We start from the raw sequence: 12,499 nt of genomic DNA, 5'->3' as shown, positions 1-12,499 counted from the left end.
GACGTAATTTTGAATAGTTGAAGCGTCTTTCTCCACACGTACTAGCAACAATGGCCAGCATGTTACAATATAGTAGCATATCTCACTCTAGATTCGGTCCATGTAACAATAGTCCAACAGCTAGCAACAATGATTTTTGGGTTCATTTCAGTTACATAGGCGCTATCTGCTCTGTTCTGACATGGCGGGTACAATGTACTCTTAATGGGCACGTATGCGCTTTTAGCTGTGTAGTCGCACTCGAATATTCCGACCAAGATACAAAACCCTTCTGTGATGTCATGAAGTATGCTCATATTCTCATGCCACAGAATAGTTCTCTTGCCATCACAGGCTGACCCACAAGCGATACCGTGTGAAAAGACACAATGATAACGAACAGCGCACAAGTGCAAAGTTCAGACAAATGTGTAGTCATTGTCGAGCTCTGCCAAATCGTAACGAATCTACCGCTTGGTCTTCTTCTTGGCGGCAACCACCTTGAAATTACTTGAGTCGAGAGGTGCCTGTTGTTGTGTCTGGGTAGTGCTGGCACCACCCTTCTTAGCGACTTCGGACCAACCGCTGCCTGCGGCCTTGTTCTCAGCAGGAGATGCAGTGTTCCGTTCGTCGATGATGCCCTTGTCTGCTAGCTTGCGACGGCGGAGGAACTCTTCGGCGAAATGGCGCGAATCGAGAGTATTGGAGGCGGAATGCACGGACTCAGTGATGAGCTCAGCGTCTGCCGGGAAGCTAAGAAGGGAGGAGACAAAGTCCTCAGCTGTTGGAAAGTTAGTGTTTTGTACAAAGAATCACAACAAATAATACTCACCATTGATACCCTTGTTGAGATCATGACGAAGCTCGTTAACAGCCCACTTTCGAAACTCTTCTTCGGCGTTGAGCTTCCCAGACTGTCCTCCCATTGTTGCACTACGAGTTACAGTAGGCTTCTTGGCCAGCGATGGTACTATAGTCGAACTAGTCGAGCGGACTGCACCGGGTACAGGAGTAGTGGTGCCACCTGGCGTCTTTACTTTACCACTCGCGCCAACTGTAGTCCATGCAGTGCTTCCAGCAGGCATAGCAGCAGCTAGCGTAGGTGTACTCTTGCTAGCCAGGTCAGCATATCGCTTGCCAGCCGATGGAGCTGGAGCGGCGGCACCAAAGGCATTGGCAGCAGCAACAGCCTGTGCAGTAGCACGTTGCTTTCGAGCCTCCTCTTCTTTCTGAATCTGCTGTAGCGTCTTCTTGGAACTGGGTGTTGGTTGTGCGGCGACTTTAGTAGCGGCAGGCTTGATCCAGACGGAAGCATTGGCCGTGCTAGGGGTGACAGGCGAGGCACCGCTGGCCCAGGTGGAGCTCGAAGGCAAGCCAGGCTGAACTGCAGGTGACTGGTTTTGGGCTTGCATCTCCTTCTCGAACGCTTCCCGACGAGCTGCAGCTGCAGCTGCCTCACGCTCTGCAGCTTTCTTGGCCTCCATTTCTTGAATCTCCCTTAAGGAAGGTCCGTGAGATGCGTTGACTGGCTCTTTGGCCCAAGGAGCAATGGACACACTAGGGGTATCAGCGGCAGGAGTCGCCGCACCTGAACGAGACTCAGTGTTGAGGTTTTCAGCGACGATAGGCTTTCTTTGAGCAGCTGGAGCAGGAAGTGGAGACTGGGATGGTGGAGGTGGGAACGGAAAGATCGCAGGCTCGACCTTGTTCCATGCAGCTGCTGGTTGAGGGGAGTGCTTAGCAGAAGCAGCCTTCTGAACTTGTTCAGTGAGGGACAGCGTCTCGTGACCAGCAGATGGTCCTTCGTTCTGATGCTCTGACTGATGATCCTTTCCTTCGTGTTCCTCGGGGGACGCAGGCTCAGATTGTTCCTGCGATGGCTGAGCATTTGAAGTAGGCGGCTTTCCTATGACGCCTTCTGGTGGAGGGGCGGCAGTGGACGATTGCTCCATGTCTGTCTGGACTCGCAAGTCTTGAAATTCCGCAAAACGTTCTGCGAAGTTCCGCGCGTTTTGCATGTCTTCAGGGCCACCAGGGCGAATCGTGGCGTCATGCTCAGCCTGCTCGCGCTTGAGACGAGCGCGGTCGCCAATCACGGAGGCCATGTATTGTGCGTGAGCATCGGAATCTTGCTGTTGTCCAAAAGCGAATGGAGGCTGATTGTTACGTCCCAGATTCAGACGGTCCATCATAGCAGGCATCTCCTGGTCTCTCCTGTTGCTCAGCATATCCATGCCGGGACCAATCGGACCCAAGCCAGGAACAGGACCGGGACCAACTCTGAAGGTGTTGTCCATGAGTCCCGGAACAGACGCTCCAGCCGCGGCACCTTGAGTAGGCGATGGCTGATATCCGCCTGGCGATGTGATACTGCCGAAACTTGGTTGACTGTGCAGACTGTGCGCGCTGGAGTGGTGGTTGAGCTGGTTTGGCAGCACTCCCATTTGGACTTGGCGGGCGAGTGCCTGTTGCTGCTGGGCTAAGTGCTCTTTCTGGCGAGCCATGAGGTATTGCTCCTCTTGCTTTCTACGCTCGAGAGCATTCTGTTGTTCGGCAGTAAGGGTAGTTCCAAAGCTGGGAAAGCTGTTGGCGAATGGAGGTTGAGCACCTGGAGCAGTGGCAGTGCTAGGACCAGCACCTGCCCAGGAATTACCTGGCTGAGACGTCGCAGGGCCATGCGGGATGCCGATCTGAGGGACCAAAAAGGGCTCACGAGAGTTACCAATACGGCGGATGAGCTGGGCGAGTGGTTCGTAATCAGGCTCTTCAGCCTTCTTCACGAGCAGCTCAGGCGAGAAGAAGCCAGCTTTGTACCAATCGTGCATCTCCAGACCAGAGAAAGGTCCTTGAACATTACCTGAGGGGTCACGGTAAATCCATCTCATCCTGTCAGGCATAACCATCATTCGCTGCTGAGGCACCGGAGGCTGACTGGAGGCTGGACTTCCAACACCTGGCGTGGATGGTTGTGCAGTCCTTGTCGGGTTAAGGGCAGCCATTGAGAGTGAAGTGGTAGCCATGTTCTGAGACTGTCCCGCCGAACCGTGGTCGTCATGGTGAGCATTGGAGAAGTCTTCAAAAAGATTACGGTTTGCGCGGAACGGGCTTTCTGTATCACGGGCTGGCGCCTGCCCCCCAAAGGCATTCCTTGCAAACGAGCCGGTCATGCTGTGTTGCCGGTCACCATGTGAGGAATTGTCGTCGGCATGCGCCCTGTTCGGATCATTGGATCGCATTTGTTCTTGCATGGAAGGCGGAAACAGGGAGCCAAGCCTGCTAGAGCGGCCTACAGTACCGTGTCCAAATAGCGAACTATTGCCTAGGCCAGCCAGAGAAGGCGATTGAGCCTCGCCAACGTTTCCGAAGGCATGGTCAAAGCCTCCCAGACCACCGCGTTCACGAGTCGGAGTGCCCATGGTGTGATTCCCAGAAGGCCACGCTGCAGAACCTCCTAGACCAGGAAGGCCGCCAAGCCCAGGTAGGGTAGGGAATCCTCGGGCTGGTCCAACACTAGAAGTCTGGCTGCGGTCACTTGCTGCAGTTTCGAATGGCGCAGACACCTTTCCGAGACCCCCAAGACCGCCGAACGCGTTATGGATGCTCGAGTGAACAGATTGGTCGATATGGAAGCTGCTCATGCCAGGGAAGTGTGCATTCTGGTCGCCGGAATCGTCCGAATCGTCATTATGCTGGTCTCGTGCGTGGTGTGGGCTTTGGTACGGATTCGTGTCCGTCGGGCTCATTGGCTCGTTACCCCGATGGGGTGACTGATCCGTAAAGTTGTTCCTGTTATACATGTCGCGAAGTCCAGTGTCGGCAGTAGTCATCCCAAATGCGGATAATCCAGAATCGTCGCGGTGGTCGGGGCGGTGGGGCGTTGCGAAATTGCCGAAGCCTTGTGGCCGGGGCGGGCTAACGTCTTCGCCGCGCAACGCAGCACTGCCAGTCGGATGGTCGTCTTCGGGGAACGGATCTGTATCGTTACTCATTGGTCTGTTGGTGCGAGTTTCCATCCACGAACTGCCTGTCTTTGAGGGCTCTGCCTCGCTTAGCCTGCCCAAGTTACTCATTGAGGCTTTCTCTTTCGGCCCGTTCCCAAAATCTTCAATGCTCGGCTTGCCCATCAACCCTTTGAATCGACTTTCGCCACGTAAACTTCCGTAGCCAGGTTTCTTTTCTGACTGTGGCGCTGCAAAGCTTCCGAAAGCGCCAAAACCACCACCAGGAGTCGCGGACCACGGCGAAGCACTACCACCTGGGCTGAAAGGTGCTGTGGTTGCGCGCTTTGCAGAGCCAAAACCACCAGCACTTTCAACCGCACCCTTGTCTTTTTCGCGCTCCTCCGCAGTGCGGCCCTCTACAGGCTCCTTGTAATCTGTCCGACGGCGTACTAGAGCGGGTGGCGGAGTGACAGCGCTGCCTTCTTCGCGCGCGAATCGTGAGGTGGCGGGGGACGAGGGGAACGGATATGCTTCGCTGGTGTCGCGACGGCGAGCACCTGGACGCGCGGTTGTGGGCGAGGAAAGACCATATGGTGTGCCTGGACCCTGCGATACGGATGTCTTGCGTAGCGAAAGGCCTTCTTTGGGAGTGCCGTCCTTGTTCTGCGTGGGTGGTTTCAGCGGCGAATTGACAGACGAGTGGAAGACCTGAGCGAAGAAGCGCGCGTTAGTGTATGTTAGGAAGGTGTGGTGGGGTGTGAGTTCCTACCTCTTTCTCCTCGTCAGTCATGCCGGCCAGGCTGAGTGGCAATATGCTACCGTCTCTATCCCAGCACTGGTCGACCCCGCTCGGCGCCTCCCTCTCTCTGCCATGATCGTCCTTGCGACCCCAAGAAGCGCTCGAAGCACCATTTGTAGCGTGGGGCTCCCATCCTCCCATGTACAAATCGGACAGTCCGTCGTTGAGGTCGCTTGACGCTTGTTGTATCCGGAACAGCTGCGTCAGTTGGTCCCGCGAGTAGCGGCCCTCGAATGAGCTACCATTGCGACCAGGCTGTGCGTGGGGAGGGACATATACGCCCGAGTTCGTCGACGGGTTCTGTGGCGCGACAGGATCTCGTGTGGATGAGTGGTTCGTCGAGCCGGAGAGGCTGGTCGCGTGTGAGGGTCGGCGGAATGTTTGCGTGGCACCGTTGGTACGTCGAGCCCTGTTTTCCGGGTAAGCGTCGGGCAGGAAGAGAATCATGGCGGTAGCGAGCGTTGTGATAAATAGGACAGTAAAATCAAGTGCTGTGTGTAGACAAGGGATAACAATGTGCCGCATGTAGCTCGATAGTGGTGGGTATATGGGGCGCAGGCAAGGCAAGACTTACCAGTCAGCGCCGGAGTCTGGACGCGCTGGATTGGCATTGTTTCCTGCAGCTGCCGAAGCAAAAGAAGTAGGAGCCATTGTGTGGTGGTGTAGATGCGGATGCGGAAGTGGCTACGAGACGAAAGCGTGGTGTCGAGGCCAAAAGATTTAGTGTGGGGATTGTGGCAGGCGAGTGGTGGAGGCAGGTGCAGTCGAGATGATGTCAGGCTTGCAGCGATTTCGTGCTAGGCAGATCGGAGAGATGGTGGCACAGTTCGTCGTGGGACACTTCGGTGGGAGATGTAGTCGTATTGCGGCGACAGAAGAAGAGCTTCAACCATGGCCGAACATTTGAGGTTGGCTGGAGCCGAGAAGGATGCACGTGACTTGATCGTATTATGGGGACTTTTTCTTCAACGTCCCGCCACACCAATTGGAACCGACGCGTCCTGCGTCAACGCGTCGCGCCTGCCGATTTCAGGTGCAAATTAAGTAATGACGTCTTATTCTGCTATCGCCTCCTCGCAGCCACTCTCAGAATGCCGTCGTTCATCCTCAAATCTCCAAGTCTCTTCACTGTACCACCCGGAAGGCACGACTCGACCCGTGTCCCCTTGCGAAGAAGGGGAAGGTGCGATGTGTCATCTACGCTGTGTCGCATCGCCGAGCACCCGTCGCAGCTTTCTTCCGAGCACAGCATAGCTTGACCCATATAACGAGCCTTAACGACTTATGCTCTCGGTATCTGCTGCCGTCCTGTCAAGGTTTATCTGGTATCATGGTTGCCCTGGACCCTTTGGTCGGTATCCTTATCCTACCAGCATCTTCCTACTAGTCTGTTCATCCGTATATGAACCCTGCACATGCTTTCATCCACCTCATTATGCTGGTAGGTTTTATCCAGTAGGATTACATGGCTGCAGTAGTGTAGTTTGCCCTTTCTTCGAAAACGAAGTGTTTGCTTCATCTCATTAGTGTATCACAGTGATACCATGATGCCAGTCACTGCTTGCCTTGTGTCATACAGGCCTACTACGGCCGGAGAATCGCCTTGCCAGCGATGGCTATCATGCTGGCCCCGCCTATGCCTCCGGTAACTGCATCGACTTAGGTGCGTCCAACCATTCGTACATCATCAACCCGTAAACATCTTGGACACTTTCCCCCCATCTAGCGGCATGTTCGCTTTGGTACAAAGTCGACCACGCAGCACCTCCATGTCTTGGAGTTTCTTTTGCCCTCTCTGTAACACAAAGGGCACCAAATAATTTACACCATATTACTATACCTCGTTTGCTCACACCAATTCTATTCATCTCCCAAGACTGTCTTCCTATTTTGTGACCAACGGGGCCTGAGTTTGCGATGGCGCGCTTGATGAGCTTCCCCACTTGCGGTTTCCGTCCGAACCGATGCTACGACGAATCCTATGGTGGCGATAGCGACGGCTTTGCACGAGACACTAGGGATCAAAGGAGAATGTTTATCGAACTCCAAAGACAAGCATACATACACAGGCTGCATAACCATTATTCGTCGCCTGGGGGCATAGGAAGGTCTCAACCACCCTTTTTGGATCATGTCAGACCGAATCCCATGATGGGAAGCCACCCGCAGTTCGGTGTCCCATCACCTCTGGGTGTGAATATGAGTGGTAGTAGGTTAGGCGGCACGGGTGTTATGGGCTTTAGAATGGGCTTTGGCATGGGGTCAGGTATGAGACTGGGCACTAGAGTGAGTGCGAGCAGACGCAGAAGCACAGGGTGTTCAAGTCGGCCTCCTTTCTTAGGAGATTTGCGGATGGGCTATAGTCAGTCGTCGCCAATCGGTCTCGGCCAATCACCCCAATCGCACCCAATATTTACCAGCCGCCATCGACAGAACGACCAGCCATCATGGCCTCAAGCCCGTCGTACTCCCTCCTCGACAAGCTTCTTTGGCGACGATGAGGATGATGAGAGCGATTACGACTGCTCCACAATATATAACCACCTGAGACGGAGGAGTGTAGGCACTAGACAGCTTGGACGGTCACCATACGAAGCTCGACCTAGGCCAGACTGGATGCATAACTACAACGACCGCTACGAGGAGTACGATGACCAGGATGATGAAGATTGTGAAGAAGGAGAGGAAGACGAGAGTGATTTTGAAGATTATTACCCAGTGCGTCGACGATGGCCGAGGTATTAGCTACTTTTTGCGAGCCTTGCTCTGCCATTGCTTGGGATCCTTGTCATCCCCCAACATCATCAAAGTGTATGGTATGGTCTCAAATTAAAAGCGAACGAGTCGTATCACGAAGCGCTTGTATGACTATCGCAAATGCCATAGGCAGTCGCTACGCTACAGGTTTGACACACTAGTCGCAGACATGTCTTCAATACATCACGATCCACTAAAACCCTTGATTTTCGCCCACTGTACCAGTCAACAAAACTAGAAATCGACTTTATTTGCTCATACAGGAAAGGAATTATAGGGCATACCTGCTGATTACGAGCATCGTTCCACGGATGTGCTCCTGATATTTCATGGACGGAGCGCCTTGTTCCCAAGGTTTGCCAGCGTTCTCAGCAGCAAACGCGCACTATCAGGGTGAAGATGCGTAGTGTTTGCGCAGCGTACGACGTGCGATTGCTTGGAACCATCGATTGCGCCCGGCTCTACTGGAATGTGAATGGCATCTTACTCCGTGGCCAATTGGACGCCTGGTATTCCAAGATTTCGGCACCCTCATATTGTAGGGCTGTGTTAGCTACGATGAATGAACGAGGAAGGCAAACATCCAGACCCTTCTGAGGCAATGCGTATGAGTGCTTGAAGGTCTTGAGGAGATCACACTCCAGTCGCAACAAAGGTACATGAAAGCTGAATGCTCGAGAGGTCATGGCAATCACCATGCTTGAAGCGATCGGTTTTCGCCGAAACATTCCTGTGTCATCATCGCACAGATCTCGCCCTCACTTCAGTGTACATTGTCTCCATCGAATCTTAAAAGACCATCCCCGACTACCTGAGAAGTGTTCAATTGTGCATCATGTGCATCCTGTTTCATTATGCTTATCAATGCCATCCGCCGCTATCGGAGACGTTGCTTCTGCCTTGCCGTCTCCACCTGTTTCTACCTAGAGAGGGAGGAAGGCAACTTCTAGACGAACCAAAAGACTCCGCGATCTGCCCACGATTGTGGAAGAAGAAGGTCTCATCTCCGCATTGTATTGAGTGCCTCGCGAGGCTGAGCAGGTGTGGAATGGCGCTACGCGAAAGCGAAAAAGAAAATACTTGACAACCCCAGCACCACAAGCTAGACTTGCAGCCTGATGTTCTGGACAAGGCCTGATCGCCGTGTTTACAGATTCATTCAGGCAGTGGAAGGACGGGACAACAGCCTCCAGATATCGCAAGCCTTAGACAAGCAACGCCACATCTTGAGGCTAGGTATCAATCTACCGCCAGAGATTAAGTTTGCGTCGCTTCAGATGTCACCTTGGAGTACTACAACGAGGCAACTCGTTTTGGTTATCAGCGCCAAGGTTCTGCATGCATGTCAGCCCGCATACATAAGCTTCCCCGCATAGCCATTCAAGCTTCGTCCTCCTTTACCATTCACAAGCCTCCGGAGGACAAGTCTACGGCACGGCCCTTGGCTGCTGCTGCCAAGTCCTGGCTACCTTTGTCTTACCGGCTAATGCATGCTCCGCAACCACTGGAATCTCTGTTAGTGTTACACCATGCTATCGGTCTCGGAACATGGGCACGAAAGCAGAAAGACGCATGACTTTTGTAAGACAACCCCGATGCACCGATGGCTGAGCGTGGCAGTCTGGAACCTCGGGACTGCACAGATATGGTAGAAGGCTTTCTCACTACTTCTGCGAAGTAGTTGTCAGCATGGAATGCGGGAAGTACACGTGTATAACAGATGATCGTGTAAAGCATTTGTCCCCTCCAGTTCAGCGCATCGGTCTACAATTTACAATGGCAGAGAAAATTGTCGATCAAACTACTATCGCTCCCATCTCATCCGACGTCTCGATTGAAGATGTCGAGCTGCAGGGTTATGATGCTGTCGCTACGAAGAAGCTTCTTCGTAAACTCGACTGGCATCTCATACCGTTCATGTCGCTCATCTACCTGTCAGTTTCCCATTTCATCATCTACTGGAGATCCATCACTGACAGAATTGCAGTCTGTGCTTCCTAGACCGCACCAACATTGGCAACGCTCGACTCGACCATCTCGAGCAGGATTTGAAGCTACACGGCCTACAGTATAATGACTGTCTCGCTGTCCTGTTCCCGTTCTATATTGCTGCTGAGATACCGTCGAATATCATGATGAAGCGTACACGACCATCGATTTGGTTGACGTTCATCATGTTCTTCTGGTCACTAGCAATGATCTGTCAGGGCTTTGTGAAGAATTATTCCGGATTGATGGCTACCCGAGTCTTTCTGGGAGTATTTGAGGGTGGGCTGTTTCCAGGCGTGAACTACTATATCTCGCAATGGTATGTCCGAGGCGAGTGTGGCTTTCGCATGGCTCTCTTCTTCTCAGCCGCAACGCTCGCCGGAGCCTTCGGTGGAGTACTAGCCCGCGGTATCGCAGAAATGTCTGGCGTTGGAGGCAAAGCGGCTTGGGCTTGGATATTCATCTTGGAGGGCCTGCTCAGCATTCTCGTGTCAATGACAGCATACTGGTGCATATACGACTACCCGGCAACGGCCCGCTTCCTCACTCCGAAAGAGCGCACGGAGGTCGAACGCCGCCTGCAACAAGACCACGGTCATCTTTCCAACGACTTTGATATGAAGTATGTCTACCAGGCCCTTACCGACTGGAAAATTTACATCTTCATGCTTATATGCATGGCGGGATTTTGTCCCATCTATTCCTTCGCCCTTTTCCTCCCCACGATCATCAAAAACATGGGTTATACTGCCAACGATGCACAGCTCATGTCCGTCCCGCCTTATGTCTGCGCATGTTTCTTCACCATTGTCGCGAGCTGGTACGCTGATCGCGTGAAGAAACGTGGCATCTTCTTAATGGTGTTCCAACTTATGGCTATCGCAGGCTTTGCCATGCTTGCCGCAACTGGCAAGCCCAGTGTCCAATATGCCGGAACGGTGCTTGCGGCTATTGGAATCTATCCCCAGATTCCACTGGGTATGGCGTGGAACAGCGGAAATATTGGAGGTAGTTTGAAGCGTGGGACAGGCATTGCCATGCAGGTAATGGGAGGTAATTGTGGAGGTATCATAGCGAGTTATGTCTACCTGTCGCGTGATGGTCCAAGGTTTATTATTGGACACAGCATTCTGATCGGATTTGTCAGGCAAGTCATCGACACGACTGGATCGATTTGAAGTTGGTGTGCTGACGCATTGTAGTATGGCTTTTTTCCTGACATTTTTCATGTCAACATGGTGTCGATTGGAGAACACGAGACGCGATAAGATTGCGCTCGAAGGCGGGACTCGGGAGTTGACCGAAGAGCAGAAGTTGCTCGAGCGAGAGCTTGCCGATAATGTGCCGTGGTTTCGATACACTACTTAGAGTGGGGATATTTATCGGAGGTGCTATTTATACTTCAGGCGGCTGTTAGCTCAAGCCTTACCTGGAGTATCATGTGGGTACCAGTCCCATGCGGGTCATAACATCATTATGCCATTAAGAATATAGTAGTCTAAATAACACCAAACCAAAACCTACATTCAAACCATCCTGGTCGGCTGCGTAGGTGCCATAGCCCACTCTGGAGGCTCCTCATCGTATCTTCTCTCCATCGGCCTGCTGACCTGAGTCGGTTGCATAGTCGACCATGCCACAGGCTCCTCATCGTACCGCGTATCAAACGCCCGTTCGACATTCGGCACCAGCTCCACAGCCTCCGCCTTCTTTACCCTTCGTAACTCTTGCTCCTCCAAAAGTGTCTTCTTCACTGTGCGCATCTTCATGTAAATCCAGACACCCATGGCAATAGTGATGATGAAAATAGCGCCGAACATGACCGTTTTGATCACGTCATCGTTGCTCTCTTGTAAGAGCAACACACCTAGGTAAACGAGGAAGATCTGTTTGGGTAGAGAGAGGAAAGTAGCGACGACGAAATGCCAGAACTTGACGTCGCAGGTCGAGAAAACAGCGGTGGAGAAATGCGCTGGGATGGCGGAGAGACGAATGATAAGCACAATGAAGAAACCGCCGTCACGGGTTAGACGTGCCATAGCGCCATAATTCAAGTTCGTGCGCTCCAATTTCAGAGCCTTGGAACGGAAGGCGTATTTGAAGGCGTACCATGTGCCAACTGAGGTGGATGTTAGTATGAATGCATATGGAATTGTGGATTTGGTGAGGCTTACCTTCGCCGATGAATGTGCCCGCTGCAACAATCGCGAATCCAATCCATAGGCCATAGACAACACCACACAACAGCGCGATAATCTCATGACCGAACAAAGGAGGGAAAGAAATAACAATCAGGATAGCAATAGGAATTAGCCATCCTGCTGGCAAGTCTCGCACTTTCTCGGACCACGGCCGTAATTTCTGCACAGACACCGTTAGCCACGTATTCGTCGACACCAAAGCAAAACAGCGTAAACTTACCTCAACAACGGCGTCATGTTTGATCGTGATGATGACAGTCAAGATGCCAATGATGATGAACAGTATGTGCCATGCTGGATGCTAAGTCAGACACGAAAGCTCTGTTGTCATAGGGGCGGCTTGTGCTCTTACGGATGTACTTGGGGGCGAGGAAGAATCTTTTCCAATCGAATTTCTGGTATTCTGTTTCTTCTGGGGGGCCTTGAGGCTTCTTTTTCTTAGGCGCGCCGTCCATCATACCCGACATTTCAATGTCGTTTTCGCGTTTGCGGAACCACATGGCGGATCCTACGAGTGTGCTGCCCTGCTCCCGCGGGGGATTTGCCGTGTTAAGAAACCAGGTTCGGGGGTGACTGCGCTCCCGGGGTCAATGCACAAAACGAACGTGGAAGTCGCGAGGATCCGTTATCGCTATCGCTCAACGACGTAAGGGACGCAAGTTGTGAGAAGGAACGGTGGGCAAAAGTAGGTTGGCGGTGCGTGGTGTCGGTGGCGCGCAGCTGAAGGTGGATAGGGGACTGATGTATCAAGCTTCGCGCCTTGAAACCGGCATAGCCACATCCGCGTAATTGAGCGTGGGCCAATGGCGACGCGCCGCGACGTTGCTATGTGA

General features: G+C 52.8%; 4 protein-coding genes across 4 annotated transcripts; 2 read left to right on the top strand and 2 right to left on the bottom strand.

Annotated features, from left to right (window-relative positions):
- Positions 1-446: 446 nt before the first annotated feature.
- GT037_002952 (uncharacterized protein) lies at positions 447-5,370 on the bottom strand (the record flags this gene model as incomplete). Its single annotated transcript, XM_038927999.1, has 4 exons — positions 447-760; positions 812-4,628; positions 4,690-5,128; positions 5,294-5,370. The coding sequence occupies 4 exons, from the start codon at positions 5,368-5,370 to the stop codon at positions 447-449; spliced, it is 4,647 nt and encodes a 1,548-aa protein (XP_038789277.1).
- A 1,266-nt stretch (positions 5,371-6,636) lies between these two features.
- Positions 6,637-7,464, top strand: GT037_002951 (uncharacterized protein; the record flags this gene model as incomplete). The annotated part of the gene is made up of 1 exon (XM_038927998.1): positions 6,637-7,464. One exon carries the CDS (start codon positions 6,637-6,639, stop codon positions 7,462-7,464), a length of 828 nt encoding a protein of 275 aa, XP_038789276.1.
- A 1,701-nt stretch (positions 7,465-9,165) lies between these two features.
- GT037_002950 (mfs general substrate transporter) lies at positions 9,166-10,643 on the top strand (the record flags this gene model as incomplete). Its single annotated transcript, XM_038927997.1, has 2 exons — positions 9,166-9,410; positions 9,464-10,643. 2 exons carry the CDS (start codon positions 9,166-9,168, stop codon positions 10,641-10,643), a joined length of 1,425 nt encoding a protein of 474 aa, XP_038789275.1.
- Positions 10,644-10,991: 348 nt separating this feature from the next.
- On the bottom strand, positions 10,992-12,166 carry GT037_002949 (uncharacterized protein; the record flags this gene model as incomplete). The annotated part of the gene is made up of 4 exons (XM_038927996.1): positions 10,992-11,584; positions 11,640-11,826; positions 11,887-11,960; positions 12,019-12,166. 4 exons carry the CDS (start codon positions 12,164-12,166, stop codon positions 10,992-10,994), a joined length of 1,002 nt encoding a protein of 333 aa, XP_038789274.1.
- Positions 12,167-12,499: the final 333 nt, after the last annotated feature.

The sequence above is a fragment of the Alternaria burnsii genome, assembly GCF_013036055.1.
Source record: "Alternaria burnsii strain CBS107.38 chromosome Unknown 746, whole genome shotgun sequence".
NCBI lineage: Eukaryota > Fungi > Ascomycota > Dothideomycetes > Pleosporales > Pleosporaceae > Alternaria > Alternaria burnsii.
The sequence above is the reverse complement of the archived record's forward strand: the minus strand, read 5'-3'. Positions and strand labels throughout refer to the sequence as shown.